The sequence below is a fragment of the Xyrauchen texanus genome, chromosome 44 (genome assembly GCF_025860055.1).
Source record: "Xyrauchen texanus isolate HMW12.3.18 chromosome 44, RBS_HiC_50CHRs, whole genome shotgun sequence".
In the NCBI taxonomy this organism is placed as follows: Eukaryota; Metazoa; Chordata; class Actinopteri; order Cypriniformes; family Catostomidae; genus Xyrauchen; species Xyrauchen texanus.
In genome coordinates this window covers 29601658-29626314 of record NC_068319.1, presented here as the reverse complement: position 1 = coordinate 29626314, position 24657 = coordinate 29601658, and the positions used below count along the sequence as shown (strand labels likewise).

At 35.3% G+C, this 24657-nt stretch overlaps 2 protein-coding genes across 2 annotated transcripts in view; one reads left to right on the top strand and one right to left on the bottom strand.

Annotated features, from left to right (window-relative positions):
* Positions 1-18574, top strand: part of musk (muscle, skeletal, receptor tyrosine kinase) — a 65631-nt gene extending 47057 nt beyond the window's left edge. Inside the window, exons 15-17 of the mRNA XM_052117734.1 lie at positions 3769-3963; positions 11046-11194; positions 14664-18574. Of these exons, the coding sequence (XP_051973694.1) occupies positions 3769-3963; positions 11046-11194; positions 14664-15349 (1030 nt within the window). The 3' untranslated portion in view covers positions 15350-18574. The remainder of the gene's footprint in view (positions 1-3768; positions 3964-11045; positions 11195-14663) is intronic.
* The window catches only part of lpar1 (lysophosphatidic acid receptor 1), a 62951-nt gene continuing 49528 nt past the window's right edge, over positions 11235-24657 (bottom strand). The window contains exon 3 of the mRNA XM_052117729.1: positions 11235-11834. Coding sequence (XP_051973689.1) covers positions 11719-11834 — 116 coding nt within the window. The 3' untranslated portion in view covers positions 11235-11718. The remainder of the gene's footprint in view (positions 11835-24657) is intronic.

Here is a 24657-nt window from a genome sequence, read left to right as displayed (position 1 = left end):
GACATCTCTGATGCAATGAAGTCACCCCCCTTTATCACTTAAAGCACACTTTACAGAAAGAATCTTAGAAATCCCTAAAATTGACTCAAGATCATTATTTAAGAGTCTAAGTTATAGGTATTCAGCAAATGGAGTATGCCTCTATTTAAATACACTTTAATTGTTTTTCTTGATCATTTACCGACTCTAGCCATAAAGTATTTATGAAAATATAAACCTATTAGGCTATCTATAAAATAGATAGTAAGACGGATGCATGCTAATAATGATTGATTTAAAAATATTAAAAGCTATTTTGCGCTCAAGATGGCTGTATCAGATAGGGATGCAAATCCTTCTTTCATGATGGTCTAGAGATGAACATACATTATTTCACTTTACGTTCAACATAAGAACATCAGTATACCAAATAGCCTATGTCAATTTTGCTTGTCATATTGTTAGAAAAAAAAGCAAATACGTCTTATTATTGCATATATCATCTTCTTATTCAGTATAGTGCTCACTTTTAATTATTCAATTGTGGCCTATATTGATTTATAATAGTATTAAATCATATTAAGCTTGTAATTTAAAATAATATATATAAACTTTTTTAAGTTTAAATACAAAATTGTTAAAATGAATAAGCCCGTATGTTCTTGTTTGGGACCTACTGTATATAAATTCACTTATGCATTGAAAAATCAGCTGTTTTTGTATTTTTATCAAATTCAGAATTCGTTGTGATCACTTTTGCAATGTAAATGTTTTTTAGCTCTTAATTATTTCATGATGATCTCTTGAGCAGTGTACATGCATTTGAATTTTTCATATTTTTTTATAACAATCTCTTGTTGTGCTTTTTAAATGTAACTAAATGGCTCATAACTAGAAGATTGTTAGTACAAATTCCAGAAAGGATGATTCATTTGGCACAATTTAAGAGATGAACCAACTAAGACATGTTTCTGGATTAACATACTTTGTTCAATTGTCAAAGGAGACATGTCCTAGAAATCAAATTGCATAGGATAAACAAAGCTATGCAATGCTAGCATTTCTTTTACAGGTGTACGATTTTCAAGAGATATACACATGTTTTACGTAAAAAGCATGGTGATCAAAGGCTGTCAGTTAGCAATTTTGTTAGCAATTTGCTAGGCTTATAAAAAACTGTATGTTACAGTAGGTCTGAAAAAATGTGCACGATAGCCCTGATAATAAGTGCACTGAAATGTTCTTGGGATAAATGCCAAATTAGTAATTAGTAAGGGTCACCTCTATTAACCCTATAACACCGTGTGATTCAAATATGATACACAATGTTTGACGGCTTCTGTTTCGCTCTCTGTTCAAACTAACGAGCCAATCAACCTTTGGTTTGTAAGTTTCACATGTTCATCTAGTGGTTATTTGTGAAAAGAATTGGTTTCAGTGTTTATGTTGATCTACTTAAAATGTCTTGTGTGAAAAGTGACTTATGTTGGGACAAATAACAGCTAATTTTAATAAATTAAATGTGACAGTAATTATTATATTGTTACTAATATTTAAAAATGAGTATTTGCTGAATATAACTTGTGTTTGGTTATAATTTTGTATATTATTTTACTGAAAACCCTTCTTTGAAATCCATGTATCAAGAATATGATACAACAGGCTTTTGTGGCATATTTCTCAATCACCATTACATTACATTCATACCCACCACAAAAAATTAATAAATAATAAAATAAAAAAACAGAGCTATGAAAATTCTGACATATACATTTTATGAGATATATTGAAAGTGTGAACTAATATTTCTGTGTATTTTCATATATGCAGCCTGCTCTGTCATTATAAAGATCTCATTATTTTACATTAAAAGCTATTATGTATTTGAAAGTTCTTGATGTTCCTGAGACCCAGCAAAATAAGTTTTACAATTTCACTTTTTTATATGTCAATATGTTATATGTTGGTGCACACAATATATTTGATAAAAAAATTATATTTTATTCATATTTTATTTGATGTGCTGAAATGAACTGATACATTTCAATCCATATTTATAGACCAAGGAGAGGAAGTTGTCATGGCCAAACTCGCAAACATTTGGTATCTCTAAAAGGTAGTCCTCTGATAATACCAGAAGAGTCCTCTGATAATACCTGAAGATTTACCACTGTAGCATGTATGGGCTAAGAAAAACTTAAATAACAAATGTCCTACACAAAATGAATTGCTGGGTCTCAGGAGCAGAGGTGTAGTGGTAAAAAAAGAGGTGGGTAAACTATAAATTCTGGTGGACCACGACGTGGTCATCCGGTAAGGTGGGCCACTGCCTACCGGTGTATGTGTATCCTGATGACATCGCTATAGGCTATCATTTGATGGTACTACCAAGGGTATCATTGGTTGTTCCCTCATTATAGGTCACACAATCACTATCCAATTCATACATTAATCTAAGTTCTTGTTAAAGAGACCCAAGAAGGAATAATATGGTTGAAATCTATAAAGTTTACTAAATGACAAAACAGAGAGAACAAAAATATATAAGAGAGATAGAGAGGGAGGCTTATATCCAGGGATTTGGGATTATTTTCATAGTCGATTAATCTGTTGAATATTTTCTCGATTAATCAATTAGTTGTTTGGTCTATAATATGTCAGAACAATGTGGATCAGTGTTTCCCAAAAGCCCAGGAGGATGACGTCCTCAAATGTCTCGTTTTGTCCACAACTCAAAGATATTAATTTTACTGTCACAGAGGAGAGAAGACACTAGAACATATTCACATTTAACAAGCTGGAATCAAAGAATTTTTTACTTTTGTCTTAAAAAATGACTCAACCCGACTAATTGATTATCAAAATAGTTTAGATAGTAAAATAGTGCAGATTAACGACAGAAGAATGAATCTGGTGCCACATATTTTAATTTTAAGAAAACTCAGTTTCTGTAATTAACAGAAGAAAGACAATATAAGTTCCATTTTGAACACAAAATAACCACACATTGATTTTCGATTTATTTTTTATTTTTTACTAAGCCTATTTAAAATCGTATTTGATTGCAGAGAGCCGTAGCGCATTCGCACAGCACTAGGCTACCTCTCGCTCGTCCCTCTCTCTCTCTCTCTCTCTCACCCGTACCTCTCGCGCTCTCTCTCCGTCATGGAACACCGCTGCATAAATCTGTCCAACACAGCACTGTCAGTTATTACTTATTAGCCAGCATGCAAGGAGCCTAGCTAATAAGGAGAGCTAAGTTATTGTTAGAATACAGCTGGATTTTTGAGGTCAGCACGCTGTATATAGCTGGTAGTAGTCAATATCGATGCACGCGCATGGGAAACACAGGCAGCAGCACATTATGAAAGACTTCGTCTTAGGTTTAACAACATATGAAACTAATAATGAACAATATGAAACTAAAACGACATAAGCTTAATTTAAAATGGCTTAGGAACTATCTATTTAGAGGTGGATAAACGCAATTTAGAGGTGGATAAACCCACTTTGGAGGTGGGTAAACGCTATTTCCAAATTTTGGGAGGTGCGTAAACGGCGTTTACGTGCGTTTAGCCTCCACTACATCCCTGCTCAGGAGGATAATAACCTTTCAAGCCTAATGTATAAAATATGATACATAAAAACATGCTATTTCCTCTTTTTATAGTTTGTATAATGGCACTAAAAAGAGTTTAACGTAAATAAAATAGAATTTTCTGAAAATGTTTACATATGTCAGGCTTTACAGGGTTAAAATGCTTAACAATGTTTTGCATTTATATCCAGTAGGGTGATGGAGACCCCCACCTTGACGGCTCTCCCCTCTGAGCTTCTACTGGACAGACTTCATCCCAACCCCATGTACCAGCGTCTGCCTCTCCTGCTCAACTCCAAGCTCCTTAGTCTTGAATACCCGCGCAACAACATTGAATATGTCCGTGACATTGGAGAGGGGGCCTTCGGGAGGGTCTTTCAGGCAAGGTGAGAGCAACAAAACATTTCAAGCAAACATAACACCAGTGGTGCTAATGCTACAATGATGAGTCATGCCCTCTGACTTTGTTCGGAACTATCAACATTTATACAGTCCGTTGCGTGTATCTCTGTATGGTTATGTCTTATGAATGTCAAAGAGGACTTTAAAATATATGAATGATGGAGCAGTTGTTCTTGACTGGTTTTCAGGAACTGAATAAATCAGCATGCAAAGGTCTGAATCATGCAGCTCAATCAATCCTCACAGCCATCTGCTCCATCTGATATCAAAAGGCATATAGAGACTCCTGGGAACTATGGCCTGCTCCTGAAATAGGACCTTGGATAGGTCTAGCAGACATGTGATGTGTTTCAATGTGAAACTTCCCTGTAGACACTACTGAGTGAGCACGCCCTGCTGAGGAGCTTATTTATAGAATGCCCATTAGAAAAGTGTTTACTTCTTCAGGAAAACACAAGAGCCTTCAACACAGGAAGTGCAATCGAAATGTCATTCTAAAGTTGGTTCCAGAGTGACTGCCGTTATGGCTCTGTTTCCACTGTTTGGCATCACAATTCAAACTATTTATTAAGCTTTGTATTACCTGCTTGAAAATGTGTAAGGATATGCACAGGGGAATCTGTTTTTACACCAGTAAACAGTAATGCCAGGTCTCTCAAGAAAAACAAGTGACCTGTTCTGACAAAACAAGCCCAAAATAAACATCTTGCCTGAACAAAATAAGCTTAAATAAGCAACCTCAAATTTTTCAGACTGATCTTACTGTGAATTCAGTGACAGTTGTTGGAACGTTTTTCAACTAGACTAGGGTTGTGCTTACCAAAATTCAAAGTCAAGTCAAGTCCAGTGGTTTTTATTGTTGTTCAACCATATACAGTTAGTACAGTACACAGTGAAATGAGACAACGTTCCTCCAGGACCATGGTGCTACATAAAACAACATAGGACAAACACAGAACCACATGAGACTACACAGACTAAATAACATACCTATATAAAGTGCACGTGCAAACGTGTGCAAAAAGCCAAAAGCAAGTTGTTTTTAGTTGTAAATTAAGTAATACAGTGAAGATGAATGCATATTTTATTAACTCTATCCATGAACCCCAAACCTAAACCCAGCCGTCAAGTCAAACTGTAATCATGAACGAAAAATGCAACCTCCGAATGCAACCTCCTTGTCATTGATAATGCGAACGCAATTACTTCCTAGTTTTAATGCAGGACGAGAACCTAGGTCTGCGATGCTGCTGATGCAACATGCTATCAGTCGCACCATAGGAAAAAGTAAACACACTTGAACTAGTGCAAACATTTCTGATGGGAGATAATGCTTTTCAGTAACTCTGACGGGGCCGATGTCAGGGTCTCTGTAGCACCAATTCGACTTTCTGAGTGATCATGTTGTTTTTTTGATCCTTTATATGATCATATCCTTTATAATTAAAATGAAAAACTTTTATAATGAATAATTACAAGGAAAGAAAAAGTTATCTCACAATGGGCCTCATTCTTGAAACATGTAAATATGTGAGTAAATTCTGAGTAATTTGCTCATAAAATGGACCTTCCCGAAAACTTTCAGCCGGATTCACAAACGCTTCATACTCCCCAGATTTGTTAGCAAAACTTGTGCATTTTAGTGAAATCCAAACATTCCTAAATAGTGCACGTTAATTCACAATTATCATAATCCATGCCCATGGAATTACCATATAATGGCACTTTTCCACTGCATGTTAAATTTCGACTTGCTTCAACTCTACTCGCTTTACTTTTCTAAAGGTGCGTACACACTGCCAGCGACTTTGTCGCTGCAGGTCGCCAGTGGCTGGCGGTGAAGTCGCTAGTGGGTGTTCCCACTACTGGTTGCCCAGTAACGTTTATAAATGACATTCACGGATGTCATTCCATTGCTGTTGACAGCGAATCTCTTTTCTTGCCACTAAAAACAAACATTTTGGAGGGAAAAGACTAAATATAGATGGAATCAGTACATAAAATGCTTTATATCAAAGATGAATGAGAAACAAGGCGTGCTGTTTGCCATAGCGGCTGTTTATTTGCGGCGAAAATGCAAATGCCGGTCTGTCTGGGTCCATAAAATCCCCGCGATCTCAGATACACCTTTCCACGCAGTATTTTTCTTAAAAATGTCCTTGTACGTGGGAAGAGACATATCACAGAGCACTGGAAAATTTCTAACAGCAAGAATTAGCCTTTCATCCATCTTTCCGTTACTGCAGGAGCTGAGAGAGAGAGAGAGAGAGAAGGATCATGTGAGCTCTCCCGTCATCTCTCCTATTGGCTGTCGCTTCCGTTAGTCGCTCCAAAGTTGAACTTTTCTCAACTTTGTCGCGTCGCTGGACACGCCCACATCTAGTGCCAGCGGTCGCGACAGCTCGTGTCGCCGGAAGTCGCTATGCTCGCATTGAAAATTAATGGTATTGAGTCGCTGTCGCGCGCGATGTCGCTGGCAGTGTGTACGCACCTTAAGCTTGCATTTCCACTGCAGTTTAGTGCTACATCAACGTGGGTGGGATTATAGGCTAATCATCATAGTTGCGCTGCCTCTACTGCCGTGACATCATCTTAAACACAACGCAAACTGACCAAAACAATAACACAGTAGTAGCTGTTAGCTACTAGCTCATTGTGCTGCATAAAGCAGTTGTTGCATGGTGATTTTTTTTACACAAGTGTAACAGTTAAATTGGCCTAGTTGTTTTAGAAACAAGCTTCCAGTAGCTGGTCAACTAAATAAAGTGAAGCTTTCAAGCAGAGTATAGAGTTAACGTAACAAAACCTGCAATCCTCCATCGTGGTTGAGTCCAGGGCACTTTCCCTCCAATTGCTCGCCGGTTTAGATAGCGTCCATTTGATCAAACCACTTCCACTTTTCCTTGATGGTTCTGTAGTCACTTTTTTTTTTTACTTTTCCCTACACTGTTGGTAGGTCCGGTGTTAGCCGTGTAACACTTCTTCAGAGACTTTATCGTTTCGCTCATCGCTAACGAGTGGACCGTCTGCACCTCGTTTATTGACCACCGCATGGTTTTGCACACAGCCATTTCTTTTTTCACAATTCGAAAGTCATGTGAACAAATTATACTGTTATCGCTGTAGCTAACTTTAAAACTAGCGGGTTGATGTCACATATCAGAAATCCAGTGATGCTGGTAGTGACGATTCTTCCTGACCAATCAGTGATCTACAGGATTTTGATGTCACATTTAGCATCGGCTCGGTTGGAACCTCGACTGAGGAGGTACTAAAAAAAAAGTATCAGGTACCAGGTACTATCCACAGTGGAAAACCTCTAAAAAGCGAGCTGAGTCGAGATATACCGTGCAGTGCAAAAGCCCCATATGTAAGACTTTCTATTAAATGCTGTTGACATCTATGTGGACAAGTTGTGAAATTTGAAAAGTTAATTCACAACGTAGAAGTTTTTTTGTGAACAACTTTTTATTAATATCTTTTTCAATCCTACATATTGCTGAAATAGGATGAGGCTGTATATCTACTTTGCATGAGGAAATAAAATTCAGATGAAGCATAAAACGTAGATGAACCATATATGTAACAAAAAAAATGGGAGAAAGGGGGAAAAAAGGAAAAAGAAAGGATATCTTTATACAAAACAACCAGTACTGCCAGAGACTTACAAAATAAAAAGACATATTCATGTATCCACACATGAATATGGAATTAGAATATAATCCACTTTATATTAGCATTGATAAATGACACAAAATGTTTTAAGACTTTGATGCAGAAGATAATTATGAGAAATTCAACAACTATACACAGAATGATTTACTTTAAATACAGAATCTACACTGACGTTCTCCTGAGCTATAAAGAGATTCGGACTAGCACCAGAAAGTCTGGGTGTCGTGCATCTGGCAAATTTAACTGCCATAAAAACAGTGGGGAATCTTGGGAAAGGCACAGTGAAGCTCATCTGTCTTTGTTGTTAATCAGATAAACCCCCAAACTAACTCATCACATGACTGGCCATTTGCTGAGGGACTACTCTTTTTTATAATCGCCAGGGAAACCCATGGAAACCCATTATTCTTCTATATAATAAACTCTCTACACTTAAAATTATTATACTAATCATGAGACATGTTTCCAGCTCACATGAAGCTTCATTCATGAACAGGTGACATGGACAAATGCATCATATGCATATGATTACTCTGACAAATATGTTTTTCATAACGTGTAATGCATAATCCATGTTAAAACAAAAACTAAATAGTAGGAAGTTTTATCATGCATTATAACTTAATTATAACTGTAATTTAATAAGAAAGTGTTTGGTATGTAATTGATTGTCTCTTAAATTCCAGAATGATGGTGTGAAGTACTTTCGGGTTATTTGCCGTTATAGTTTTCTTGTGAATTTCATGATTAAAATGTAAATTTTTTTTAACAGGAAACTGACAAACCTTAGAACAAAAGCCATATATTAATTATCTTGAGTGGTGGACATTTTGACCTCTGAAATCCGCCTCTTTGGCGTGTGAACAAACCGAATGGGTTAAAGGACCATCTGGAAAACCCTCTCTAGTTCTTCTCTGTTCGACTGCCTTCACACAATTTGACCTCGGTCCCGGGAAGTCTGAAATCTGGTGGTTTCTTTAATATAATTTGAATAACCCAATCTCAAATCGCGGTGTACTAAATTAAGTTCAGGGTTTCGAGGCAAGGTCAATAGACTCCATAAAAGTTAATTTTTCTGTTACATATAATTTTCCACTAATAATCTTCTGTCAAAGCTCATGTTTTGTTTATGTTTGTTTGTCGATGTGTTAGCTTAGTTGTTTGTTTGTCAGTTTTATGTTGTAGATTAGCAATAAATTCTTCTTTGTATTCAAAGATAATTTGACTGTGGTATATTTTGATAAATAATCTCGTTACAATATAAATTGTGAGTGGATACTACAAGCCATAGTATTACAATTTGAATGGTGAAGAATCTTATTCAGACAAATATTCATATAAACAAATAATTATATATTTCATTTATCCTTATAATGGTTGTCGAACACAGCTATAATTCCATTATAAAGGTCATTGTATAATGGGATAGACATGCCAACAGTTTAATTAAATTCCAAACATATATACTGTTCCCTACATTATGCTGGAGGTAACGATTTAGCCAGTTCTGTTCTGAATGAGCCCTGGGTGAAAACCAAGAACTAATTATTGTCTAATTATTATATTCACTGCAGTTAATCCTGAAAAATAAGATAGTAAAAATTTAGATTTAGCAAGCACAATAGCGTCACAAAGAAAGTGAGGACTTACTGTAATAAGTATTATGTTTATTGTCATATGATGCTCTTTTGTGAATCAAATACAACAATGTGCAGGCTTTTATTTCACTTATATCAAAACATAGTCATGAGAGCTTGCCTGAAAGAACACAAAACATTCAGATGTCTTAAACACCATTTACATGTGGTCGGGAGTGGGGTGGTGGTGCTGGTTGTTGTTGTAGAAAGACTAACTAAACTGCACCCAAGACAAAGAATGACCAAAACAGCAATGCCGAGTGGGGTGGCCAGGCTTTGGTCCACAGCCACCCCTGGCCAACCCCTAGCTCTGCCCCTGGATATTTGGCAACTGTTAATTGATTGAATTAATTGAATTCAAAGAGCTTTATTGGCATGACTATAGTACATAAACTCTTGCCAAAGCTGTTTATTTATGTGACAGTGAAACAAGCTGTTAAAATAACATGAAATATGCAATAACAATTAAACTATTCAAAGTGAAGATCAAATGAAACTATCATTATCCACTACGTGGCACTAAAAACAACTTCAATGTCTCTGAAACAGATGAGGTTTTTGTTCTATCGAGTTTCAAATCAACAAAACCGACATCTCTACTTTAAACCTTAAACCTAAATGTTACAGATAGTGTGATAAAAACAAATGTGAGATGAAAAACACAATTGCTAAAAATACCATGTTATTTTGTGGTGCTTCTATAATTCTACTAATTTTAGCAAAGGTGTTGACTCGTCTAGACTAGTACCCAAGTACAACACTCTATCAGTACAGTTACCACACATCTTATCCCAGGTACTTGGAAAAAGCTTGTAAATGCAGTTATGTAATGCAAAAAATCATGCTCTATAGTAAAAGTGTTTAGATGGCATAAGATAGCATCGTGTGAGGAGTATGTGTTTATGACTAAGATTCAGCCATTTTTCTCATGATTTCTGTGAAAGTGAGTAAAAGTCACTGTTGTTGTAGCAACATTAGTGTTTATTTCAACAGACGTAACTCTCTTTCCTAGCGTTTTGTCCCACATAGGTGCAGGGTCCGCTTCATGATAATCCGCATATATATTTGATTTGGCACAAGTTTTACACCAGATGCTCTTCCTGACGCAACCCCCAGTGGCTGGGGAACTCTCACTCACCCACATGGGACAATTTAGAGTTTCCAATTCACTTAACCTGCATGTTTTTGGACTTGTGGGAAACCGGAGCACACAAAGACAGGGAGAACATGCCTAGTTGAGCCGGAACTCGAACCCAGGACCTTCTTGCTGTGAGGCAACAGTGCTAACCACTGAGCTTATAATACATGGACATGGCAACACTGTCAGTCAATGTGGCCTCCTGTTTGTGAGGTCCTAGTACAACTACTGCCAAAAGCCAAGTGTTTACTGTATATACAGTAAAGAGTGTACTGTATATACTACCTTGTGTTGCATGCTTGTGTATGCTACACATCACTTTGGCTGTAAGGCTGTTTACCAATTTTGTAGTGAGGCAAGACAGACTGCTCTGTCTAAACATATAACTTCAAGCTTCGTGTTTGAATTAATTTTTTCCTCAGACAGAAAATAATGAAAGCAATTCTTCCCAGATTGCTTGTTCCAGTTTTGTATTGCAACAAATCCCTTGGGAGGATGAGCAAATTTTAAGGAAACTTTCTGCAATATGATGTGATCTGTAGCTGCACGAGAACTAAAACAGTTCTTATAAAAATAACGATGAAATAAATCTCCCAATGTGTCTGCTGTCTTGTAGAGCTCCTGGTCTTCTACCAGTGGAGCCGTTCACCATGGTAGCAGTGAAGATGTTGAAGGAGGAAGCTTCGGCCGACATGCAGAATGATTTTCAGAGAGAAGCTGCCCTCATGGCTGAGTTTGATCACCCCAACATCGTCCGGCTTCTAGGTATGTCAAATAATTAGAGCTTTGCAATTTTAAGTCCATGTCTCTTAGCATTGAGGCCATCTATATGCTAGTGTAATCCTAAATATTGGCAACATCTTTTAACAGATATACTGATTTACAATATATAGTCTCTCTCTTACTAACCCTAACCCTAATGAACCAAAATATTAGTTTGTACATTTTGTCCAATAAAATGCTTTCTAGAGTGAGAATGTCCCTCCCACTAATACCACCTTCTCAATGGTGGATCTTGGCATAAGCAATAAAGGCAGTCGTCTAGGGAGGCAGAATTGTTTGGGGCATCCCAATGAGCCATGGCACATTCTGCATACGTGTTGACAAGTAACTAACTAGCTACTAACTTACAGTAATCACAATGAGGTAGCATGACAGTAGTTTAGCTATTTTCACAAAATAAACTATTTTCAAGAGTAATAGTGTAACATGACTGTAGCAAGTTCATGATGGTGGTGCAAGGAGGAAGCGGCAGTCAACGAGTTCCAACAGAAAAAGGTAATTATTTTTCAACATAACAAAACTTTGCTCAATTCGTAGCACACGACTCTTTGTTGGCACGTGGTAGCTCTCTCTCTCCCCACCCTGGCGTCTGGCTCACCCTTTAATCCGTCTCCAACTCTCACTGCAATGACAAACAGCTGTTAGAGACAATCATTGACAGTAATGATCCTTACATTCTCATCTCCTGATCTCGCTCTGATCTAGTATTTATAACCCCAGTGAGCAAGCCACTGGCGACTGTGGCAAAGAACACAAAACTCCATAAGGTGTTGGTTAATGGGAGAAAAATAACCTTGGGAGAAACCAGACTCACTGTGGGGGCCAGTTCCCCTCTGGCTAACATCACAAATATAATGCCAATATTACTTATGTATAGTGCAAGTCATGGTTTAAAATTATTAAACTAAGTAAGTGTTAAGGGACAGTGTTTAAACAAAGATTTTGTATGAACTGTAAGATTAATGACTAATGTCTTTGAAGTCCATCCTGTATTAACTGCAGAAGCTAACATAGATGAAATTGTCCTTGTTTGATAGGCTGATGAAGGATTTTGTTGGAAATTGATATTCTATGTATTCCATTTCAAGAGTGTAGTCCATCAATAGACCGAGGAGATGCAGGTAGAGATCAGTGAGGTGCATCGCAGTTCAACCTGGCCCGTAATTTCGGTGAGGTTCGGTGGGGTCCATCCTAAGTCCAAGGTTCAGACAATAGCATATGATGTATACCATGTCTTATGGTTGCAGATGGCATCAGTTCATCCTCTGAAGTCCATCCTAATAGACTGAAGTGATGTTTGGCTGGCACCGGCTGCATTTAGTCATCATCATTACATCGACATGTAGCATTTGAGTCCAAAACAAGCTGGATCCAGCCGGTTCTGGTGACCTCAGATAGGAGTCCCGAGGTTGAGACAGGGAAACAAATAAAATAATATTAGCATAGATGCCATTCAATATAGTGCAGAGTTATAGATCATGATCAATGTTTCTGGTTTCTGGAAGGTCAAACACACTGCACACCAAAAACACGTATGCTTAAACACAAACATATGAAAACATCAGTCATTAACTAGCCTATTTCGCCTTAACAATGTACTTAATCCAACCAGTTTAAAAATTCTGTCCATCATAACATTATTTCTCTAACAAGCTAAACCGATGTAAAACAGACCTTGTCACATGCCCACAAAATTATGTTTCATGAGACTAGTAGTAAAAATATTCAGTCAGTGAACCAGATAATCTGTGCATAGCAAAGAGGGTTGCAAATATAAGACATATTCATAGATAGATAGTTGCAAATGTTAATGAATGGATAGAACACAACAGGCATAATGTTTTACTAACAGACGAAAACCTGTTTATTTGTATACAGCATAGAGCAGTGTTTCCAGCAATGCTTTTCATCAGTGCTCCACCACCACTGAAAAAAGAGTGCATGCTATGAAGAAACGCAAAAAGAACATGTCTTTCTATTGCATTGCATAGGGCTGAATGATCCATCTAAATCAAGATATTAACTTATGTGAAATTTAGGGCTGTCAATCAATTACATTTTATAATCAAATTAATTACACAGTGTGCCTATTCATTAATCAATTGCAATTAATTGCATATAATAAATATTTGCTGAGAAAGCCACTCAAATAACAATAATTCAATATATAAAGATTAAATAATTATAAAAAGTTATGTTTAAATAATTTATTCATAATTATATTATATTATAATAACATTTGCACTCCAAGCTGTGAAAGTTCCTTCCGTTTTCTAACAAAATAGGTTCAAGGATTTAACCAGATCCCATAGCAATGAGGTACAAGTTAAGAAATTATTAGAGAAATATTACTCTTACAATAATAATAATAATAATAATAATAATAATAATTATTATTATTATTATCATATAGTTATAATTTTGATCGTAATACAATAACAATTGTAACGTTTCACCCCACTGCAAGAGCTGAATTCTGGAGTAACACTGGCAAAGAGTTACATCTGTTATAACAGATGTGGCTTATTTGTCATGTTTTTTCATGAAACATAAATAGGATATGGAAAAACTATTATACACAGTACTTAAAGCAAGTGCTTCCTAGTAAAAAAAAGGACAAATATTGTGTGACACGATGCGTAGATCCTTAGTTAATCTTCACATAGTGACTTCACATGCTGAGTCTGTAAAGGGAAGTCAGGTGGCTGCTGCTGGGTTCTAATGTTTGCCGCATGCAGCCTCTGTCAGTACGACTTAAATACAGATGCGACTTATCTGTGTTTTATTTTTCTCTCAACAATTTTGGGATTTATAGTAGAAGTAAATAAAAGGCCTATGAATTGAGTTGCATTTTCTTCCTTTAATAGCCTCAAATTAGTTAGCTGTTTTCCATGTTTGATCACGCCTTCGGACTTTCACTGCACCTTCTTCAGACTAGCAGGAAGTAGGAAATCATGTTAATGTCTGTGATGTAAACTAAGGACTATTAGCCATTTAAACAAAACAAACAACATCCTGTTTGAATAGGACATAAACATCAACACAGGAAATAAAACTGTGCTTTTCTAGCGAGTTAATGAGGACTTCACATTGGGCCGGATCCTAACTACCATTGTGACCTTGGAGTTCTAAAAGGCAGTATGTGTTATATCTGTCTTCTTTCAAAAGCTTTTACTTTTAGTATACTGTACATCTGCTTTGAGGACTTTCCTTAAACTAATCACATGTGTTTCCTATTACACGTTTGTCCTTTCCTCAAGGGTACCACTATTGAAAAAGCCTTAAAATAGCTTGAGTCCATTCATTTCAGAGTTGACCCATGGTGTAACCCTGGATCAATCCCCTATGTGCCATTCCGGAATCAGATTCAATGCTTCAGAAGTGTAATTTTGGTAGGGTATCAAATTTTGGAAGTCCAACTAAGCCTGTCATTTGTGTCTCTGCTCCGTAGGAGTCTGTGCAGTGGGAAAGCCTATGTGTTTGATGTTTGAATACATGGCCTATGGGGACTTAAACGAATACCTGCGACGGCGCTCCCCATCACAGCAGCCCAGTTTAAGTTGGGGTAGCCTGACGTGCAGCAGTCTTGCATCTGAACCAGAGCGTTACCCGCCCCTCAGCTGCCTCGAGCAGCTCTTCATTTCCAAGCAGGTGGCGGCAGGCATGGCATACCTGTCCGAGCGCAAGTTCGTGCACCGTGACCTAGCTACCCGCAACTGCTTGGTCGGAGAAAACCTAGTTGTGAAAATTGCAGATTTTGGTCTCTCGCGCAACATCTACGCGGCTGATTACTATAAAGCCGGTGAGAATGACGCCATCCCCATCCGATGGATGCCACCCGAATCCATCTTCTACAACCGCTACACAAGCGAGTCTGATGTGTGGGCTTACGGAGTGGTACTATGGGAGATATTTTCATATGGTATGCAACCCTACTACGGCATGTCCCACGAGGAGGTCATCTACTACGTACGTGATGGAAATGTTCTTGCCTGTCCAGAAAACTGCCCACAGGAGCTGTATAACCTAATGCGTCTTTGCTGGAGTGGCTATCCAACTGACCGACCCAGTTTCGCAAGTATTCACCGCATCCTGGAGAGAATGCATGACCAGATGCTCAAATGTGGCCTCTCTTGAGGAACTCTAAAAACACAGTTTAAAGAATGATAAAGCTTTAAGCATCCCTGTGTTAAGAAACTCATTAGAATTTCAAAGAACCTTGAAGGATGTTCAAGAAGGATAAAACACTTGAGTGTGTACCTTGAGAAGCCCAAAAATACACAAGAGCGCAGAGGAATCTTGAGGAATATGAGTTTCAATAAGCTTTCAACATATTGAAAGGATCATACACCTAAAAAAATATTGATGCCTCAAACCGTTTGAAGATGACTGCTCCATGTCTGCTTGTGTGATCTTAGTTATTGTTTTCTTACAATGAAGTAGACATACTGTAGACATAAAATGTGGGATAATCATGGTTTGAGGCATTTCATATTATTTATGTGCAGTCATTGCAAGAACCTTACAGGGACCTAGACCAGGAATCTCTGCAAGCAGAGACATAAAATATTATATATGCCTGGTGTTAAGTCCTTTCCTTTGTTTTTGTTTTTTTATCTGTTTGAAGTTCAGTTGTGAGTACCATGTATTTAATTATTGTTAAGTAACGTTTAAAAAAAATCAAGAACATGGGTAACACTCTACATTATTATTCCCTTTGTTAAGGGTTTATAAAAGGGTTCATTAGTTACTAATTCATTTAAAAATGCATTATAAATCATTGATATACAGTTATAACAACATGAGTAAAAAGGGCCAGCTACTTGCCTAATAGTGAGCCATTTTACCTCACATGTTATAAATACTCAATAAATACACTTATTCATAATTATATTAATAAAAAGAACATAACATATCGTAATTTATGATATATGTCAAGATGGAGAAAACCGATAAATATGGTGAGATTAAAAGTAGGGATTATGCCATTTTGATACAGTCCGCTTTGTGCTTACAGTATATTCATTACTATTTATTTATGTTGTCTCTTTCCTTGTCACATTGATGTAAGAACCTGATGTCCAAAAAATTGTGCTACGTTTATATTACATTTATTTAGGTTATTAAAGGTGCATTCAGTAATTTGGGGCTAATTTAAAAAGTTTTACACATTAACAAATGAATTATGTTTTTGTGAAGAGTGATCTGAATGGTGTACACTCACATGAGATGAAGACTATACTCATAATAGTTGTTTATAAAAAGTATTCTTATTATATATGTTGCGGGTCACCCCCTTCAATGTACTTCATCTTGTTGAAATGACAAGAACAAAATCCTCATGCTCTTTGGCTGCCGCCTATGTAGATACGCTGGCTATGCGTAGTGCAGTGTTGTTTTGTGAGGTGAAGAGCAAAAATAAGACAATGGAACAACTTTTTATTGTGCTTTAGAAGCTGAGACAACAGGAGATTCAGTAGCTGTACAGCTGAAGAAGCAAAGGTCTGAAGCAAGAAGACAAATAGACCGGTAAAGGCAAAAATCTAGAGTAAACATCAGTACGGCATACACAAGGTAGAAAGATTTAATGACGGAGAAAAACACAAGTAGTGATGCCGATGTTGCTTCTTTATGAAATGGCATACATCTCCATTCATTTAATATCTTGGCACAGCGATTGGTGTGGATTTTGAGTAAACCATGACTTTGGTTCCTTGGAAACAAAACAAGTTCTTCAAATACAGTATTCATGGACATGCTAAATTTGATCATCAAAAACAATTCTAATCTTTCCTTTACCATAACATTCTGTATCGCTAGATAATTGAGGTTTATTTCACACTAAGCAGTTCTCTTATAAAGGTAATAACTGTCTTTAGAAATAACCTGAAACGTAGGCAGTCTCCAAAGATTATTGATATGAGAGACAATAATAATCTGTCCTTAACTTTAGGAGTCTGTTCTCTTGAATTCTGACGTTTGTTTTCAGGCAAAGCAATTATATTCTAGTAGTGATAAACAACTTTTGAGGTAATAAACAATTACCTCAAATTCTGAAATTTTCCAGATACAAATGATATTCCAAAGCTGACGGTGACAGCATAGTTGATCATGCTGATCCACGTCGATATAAGGCATCTAACACCACTGTCACATCGGTACTTAAATTACACGAAGAAGAGCAATGACAATACTAGCTAGAGAACTACTGAATGCCCCTTTAATTGAGAAAAATTGTTATTAAGCATGTATAACAACGTTAGGTGAAAATGGCTGACTATTTTCCAATTATTGCATGAAAGTTGCCTTTTTTTATTTATATTGTTACAAGTGCATATTAATAATTAATAATGCATTTTTAAATGAATTATAAGTCACTAATGAACCTACACTGCAAACAATTATTTTCAAGGCAAGTATTTTTGTCTTGGTTTCCTGTAAATTTATCTAAACATTTTTAAAATGTAATTGATATATTGTCAAGCAAAATGGCATAAGATATTGTGTCGTTTTAAGAGAAATCTAACAAAATTAAATGAACTAAACAAGAAAAAAAATCTATCAATGGGGAAGGAACATTTTTATTGTTTTCCCTTTGAATTGAGTTTTCTTTTCTTACCCCATTGGCAAACAAGTTGTTCTTGTTTTAAGCATTTATTTTACCAGATTCGGTTAGATTTCAATCAAAACAAGACTTAAAATCTTAAGGAATTTTGCTTGTTAAGTAATAAATCATATTTTAAGAATGCTTTGATAATTTTACTGGAAAACAAGACAAAAATACTGGTCTTGAAAATCCTTTTTTGCAGTGCATTTTGAAACCCTTAATAAAGGAAACAATAATGTAAGGTGTGACCATAACTTGATATAGTGCTTTATGCAGAATAATGCTGTCATGTTGACATTTAAAACATTAAATTAGAATAGTATATTCCAAAGTGGCACACCATCACTTTATTGTTTATGTTATTTATGTTGTAACTGAATAGTTTGATACATATTTCACTAATTGCTGTTCCAAGTTTGTGAATTTTTGTCTTTCATTTCTATTTGCTGTTAAAAGAAGTCATTAAAACAATGTATCAGAGAAAAGACTGCATAATAACACATCTCAAATTCATACAATAGATAATGCCACAAAATGAATAAAGATTAAGTTATGAATTCTAATAATTGTCAAAAATAGAAAAGAAAAAAAGACTGAATTTAAGATATAAATGAATGACTAGTAAGCTTTTTGGCCCTCATACATGTTAAAAGGCAATTATAAGACATACACATATATGGCATGATATTTTTGCATTATTATTATGTTTTTATTATTAAATGATTTATAATCAGCGCTGTTAATATAGTGCTCACATTAGCTATATAAATGAGTGATGCATATGAATATTTGTTTAAATAAAACTATTATGCTTCTTCTGTTGTTGTCTTGTAAATAGTGTGTAAAATAAAAATAAATAAATTGGGGTCCAAAAGTCAGAGACCACTAGTGAAAATGCTTCTCATTTGAAATTAAATTATATTATCAGCATACCAATTTTAGTGAAACAATTTATAATAAAAAAATATTATTAAAGAATTTCTTTTTTATGTTGTTTAAATTTGATTATGAATCCCATTTTTTTAAGTGGTCTCAGACTTTTGAACACCACTGTATATTGTGGCAGAGCAGAACTGCGCACTGCCCCTTTAAGGATCCACCACCAACTAAAATGGCTGCTCGTCAGATTACCAGGTGTCAACCATAAAGGCTATACTATAAAGGTAACCAGGAAGATGGTCGTTCAGAGAAAAAGAAGAAGAAGAGAGTTTTGAGTTTTGAGTTTTGAGTTTTGAGTTTTGAGTACTGTGTACTGTGTACTGTGTACTGTGTACTGTGTACTGTGTACTGTGTACTGTGATGTGGATTAGGAACGTGATCGGAGGAGAGAGGCAGGAACAACAAAGGGACTCATTTGACAAGTGCTCATCGCCAGAGAGTGAGGCCTGGATTTTTCATCACTGTTGATTGCACTTCTTGAGTGAAAGTGGAGTGGCACGAGTTAATTTGATCTTCAAGCACTGAAGAGCTCCATGGTCAAGGTGTGATGGTAAAATTAAAGGTCTAAAGTGGAAGCGCCAGGTGATTCCTTGATTCTTCTGACCTACCTTTATTCTCATTTTTTGGACTCTCACTCTACGTCCTGCAGTATTGCCCACAGTCGTCGTTCAGGTACATTGCAAAGTCTCCCAAAAGACTGGGAAACCCCAGTTTAAACCCTGCTTCAACTTGCCTTGATGTTATGCCACTGTTGTACTGGAGCTCTTTGCCAGGGGGTATCTAGAAAATAACTGATGGGGTGGCAAGCAGGTGGCATGAGATCTATGAGGGGTGGCCTATGCATTGCTGTTCTGGATAAAAATGCCCAGCTTTATTGCAACATGCACTAGTTTATTTAAGTCACTATCAAATTACAAATGCCTATTAATTTGAGATATTTTGATGGAGAAGTCACAAATTAATCACTTTACTACAGTTTTGCGAACACTAAAGGTTTAAATTCTTAAATTCATTCTTACAAAACATAAAAAATAAATTACAAAATATAAATCTCATAAATATAACTTGCCACCCCAATAGATATGCCACTGCTCTTTGCACTGTGCTTAGTAAATGCCAACAGGGCTTGGCCCCGATCATTGCTACACTTATTTTTTGAACTTCCAATTGTAGTTTACACCATGTAGCAGGTAGGGAGCAGTATTACATTACAGGAAATGAAATGCATGAGTTCATGGAACAGTGATTTACTGCACTACCTTTCTCTGCTTATGAGACAAATTTTTGCTCTATGCATTCAGAACCGAAACTAACTGAGACTGTATTAAATCATGTTGGCATTTAATGAAACAGGATAATAAAGGAATTTACTTTCAATGTGTGTGGGACAGTTGAGGACTAATTCTGTTTTCCAACATTTCATTTGTCATTTCAGAATGTTTGATCAAAATCTGATTATCCTAGAATTACATTGTATTTGCCATGCGTTTTTTACTGTTATAGAAACCACAAGGAATAAGCAAGACAAACCGCAGACGTCAAATAACTAGTCCAGAAAAAACAAGTGTTGATTTGGTTCACAATTCATGGCTCCTGCCAGCAAGTTTGGAAAACGGCGAGGCCACAACACAACTGAGAAAGATAATGTGGGCCTCAGTGATTTCTGTTCAAATAGTACACTCTCCATGACCCTCGTGATGTAACTTTGTACTCTGAAAAAGTCCTGATCACCTCACAAGACACAAAAGAAAAACACTGTTCCTTTCACAGCAACTGTACAGAAGCAAATTCTGATTGGAAAATTACTCTGACATATTCAGCACTTTCAATAAGGGGAAAAGAGAACCAATTTCATTATTGTCTTCAAGAAGCCATCAAGACGTTTCACTCCCCAAGAACACTTCATTGTTTTTAGTGTAAATGTTATTTTTGTTTCTGTATATGACATAAAATTAACCCTCATGTTCTGTTGAAATGGACATTATGTTTGGGGTTCCAGAGACCCCAATGGTGTACTGTGGGGTCCAAAAGTTTGAGACCACATTGAAAATCTGGGATTCAAAATCGAATGGTAACACTTGACATTAATGTCTCCTTTGTTAAGGGTTTATAAAGGGGTTCATTTAATGCATTATAAATAATCGATATGGGTAAATAGTAATACCTGGTAAATAGTGAGCCATTTTACCTCATGTTATAAATGCTTGATAACACTTAATCAACCTATGCAACCACCTTACTCTTAATGTGGTTACTGACCAGAAGGTTGGGGGTTCAAGCCCCAGCACCACCAAGATGCCACTGTTGGGCCCTTGAGCAAGGCCCTTAATCCTATCTGCTCCAGGAGCACCGTATCATGGCTGACCCTGCACTCTGACCCCAGCTGGGATATGTGGAAAAACTAATAAATTTCACTGTATATATGCAAAAAACTGTGTATAATGTGTGACCAAAAATACAGGATTCTATTCTAATGATGCATTTATTTAGAAGGTGCTACATTTATTTGTGGTTTAATGGTCATCAGATTTTATTCAATGATATACTGTATGTTGTGAATGAACATGAAGACCTGAAAAAATTTAATGTTTTTGCAGAGGACTAGCTAATGTGACAAGGAAACAGACAACACATTACTTCGTAATAACTACACAGTATAAATTATGTGTAAAGCATTAGTTTATAGTTATTAATTAATGATGGATTAATGATAAATTAATTAATCATTTATAAATTAATGTTTTCTACATTATTCATACATTAAAAGGCTTAATAAAAAAAATAGTATGTTATTCGTTGCATCAACGGTATTCAGTACTTGTTTAATTAAACTATAACAAGGACACTGTAAAATAAAGTGTAACTGGTATGATTAACTTGTTTTCTACTAAGGATTAAAAACCATTATCAAACTATGTATATATGAACTTAGTCATTCATATAAATAAATCATTTGAGAGTGAACATAAACAAATAACATAATTTTTGTATGTAGCCTATTGAAGTATTAATAATGTAGGTACAATAATTAAAATGATAATTTAACTATAAACCAATTATTAAAATGTTGCTGCATTGTGACATAAATCATGAATTAGGTATTTTATGTTTTTGATTAATATAAGTATAAATATGTGTATTTAGTAAGCATTTATACAATAATTTTACAATGCTGCCTATTGGGCAAGTATTTTATGAAAGTTGCCCTTTTAATTTATAACAGCATATCAATGAGTTCTAATGCATTTGTAAATAGATTATTAGTAATTAATGAACCCTTTTAGAAACCCTTAAAAATTGAACATTAATGTAAAGTGTTACCAATCACATTAAACCTGTAAATATACAGAAAAAAAAACTAAAACTAAAAATGATAATAAAAAACAATAATAATAATAAAAAATAATATATATATATACAAATATATTTTTGAATTGTTTTTTTTTTTATAAACACATGTATTTATTTATTGAGATTTTTAAAGGGATGTGGGGTATATGACTCTCTCAGACAGAACTTGAGGGTTACACTGACCTAAATTGAATAACTTGATTAACACCATGAAAAAGCATACAGTCATGTATTATGTGTTTATATATTTTAAAAATGGCTCTAAATGCTTCTTTTCATGACATAGAAAAGTACCCCACAAATCTTTATGCTGTCAAATCTTAACCCCATTTAAATACTGAAAACACAAAACTGCTTATTAATATAATAGTAAATTGAGACAATTTTGCTTTTAATTCGGTTGTTTACTTATGAATACCTTCCAAAGTTTCATTCAATTTACTTTTTGATTTCTGTCTGAGCTACCACCACAAGCAGGTCTTTGGTGATCACAGGATCTTTGAGTAAGAGGGTGGAGTGTTATGAGCCTAGAAAGTGGACAGTAGGTGTACTGTTCCCAATTTGCTTTGTTTATGTTGGACTTGAGCGCACCACTCAGTAAAGTTGTGGTCTCTTAACTTTATAATAGTAGTTCTTGGATACCTACTTGAATTTTGTATTAAAAGCTTATCAAATTACTTAATGGACACCACGTCATGCATGCATGCCTGTTAAAATAAATTGTATAGCTTGCAAGGTTAGCTTTGGGACTGTTTTTTCTAAAGATATTTTGGCCAACTATAATGCAAGTGTTTTATTTTTATTTCCTGCAATAACAATAGCAACATTGAAAATGATTTCAATGTTGCTATTCTAAGGAGGTAATTCATTTCCCCTTTATACATACTATGAAATAATTAATTATAGTAGGTTTTATGATTTTGAATGATGTAAAACAAAGAAAAAGTAGTTCTGAAAAATGTATGCACATTCAATTGGACTTTTTACTCCAATTTTATTTGATCATATATATATATTTTATTATTATAATTAAATCAGAAAATTATGTAAAATTGAAGAATTTTCTCTTGCGATCTCAAATCTTTGTATCACACTGTACATATGAGGCAAAAGTCTGTTGGTTTTACAATCAAAACATCAGACCATTCAAAAACTCAGACATAGCATCTGGTGTTCATAATGCTGTTAACATAAAGCCTACACTGTTCTCCATCACAGCTACATAGTTGTTTAAAAAACTCCACGTCCATATCACAAATTACTAAAGAGTAACGTAAACACAGAGGAATTCCAGTCCCAGCAGCTCTGGTTTATAGTCTTGCTATCTCAAAGCAAAACTGTTGGAATCTCTTTGGCCATTTGTTTCACATTCCAAGCATTTTCCACGATTGTTTTACAAATAAAATATATTTTGCTTATAGCAGTCAAAAATTAGGCAAGAGTGAACAGGCCTGTTTTTAACAATGCACATAGATCAGCTTAAAACAGACTTCAGCATTGATGGTGTAATATCCCTCTCACTCATCAACTTTCTTTGGAAACAAGGATTTCCTACTAGTTTGCAGGAAATGTGGAAAACTGTAACTCAATTCGACAAAAAAGACAATGACAAAAATGAACTAAAATGTTAGCATGTACATTCTTCTGAGTTTGCTCTTTTAAAAGCTAATTTTTTTTCCGCATGTAATACAATTTAATTTCTTTCAAATTGAGACAGGAAAAAACAGGTATCACTTTACAATAAGTTCCCATTTGTTAAGAATTAGTAAACAATATTAGTTAACATGAACTAACAATGAACAATAATTTTACAGCATTCATTATTCTTGGTTAATGTTAATTTCAACATGTAGTAATACATTTTTTATATCAAAAGTTGTATAAATTAACATTAGTTAATGTATTAGGAACTAACATGAACAAAGTTGATTAAATGCTGTAAAAATATTTTGTTAATTGTTAGTCCAAAAAATACCTAATGCATTACCTAAAGTGTTACCATATATTTTTTTTTATTTGTATACATTTTGTATATGTTTATTTAATGTTTAATGGTAGAAAATAACAATATCATATAAATCAGAGTTTAAAACTTGTATTTAGAGATGTACCATAAAATGAAATTAAAATATAATAGATCATTATGCATTTAGTTAACCTCCTGATGGTGATGATCAACATTTTCTGAAGGTTAAAGGAATATTCCTGGTTCAATACAAGTTCATCTTAATTGACCTCATTTCTGGCATTATGTTGAATACCACAAAAAAATGATTTCGACTCGTCCCTCTTTTTAAAAAAAAGAAAAATAAAAAATAAAAATTGCACGGCGTCAGCAGTGTGACAGATCGTGAACATGGCGAGCACTATCTGTGAATGTGTGTGTAACAGCATGTCCTCTCTATTGCAAATTCAAGACAAATTGGCCATCAAACAACTTGGTCCTGAAGAGCCAGACAAAGAAGTTTGCAATCAAAATACAAGGGGAGGTGATGAGACATTGTATGTTTTTTATGATGACAAAATGTACGTCAAAATGCCTTGGATA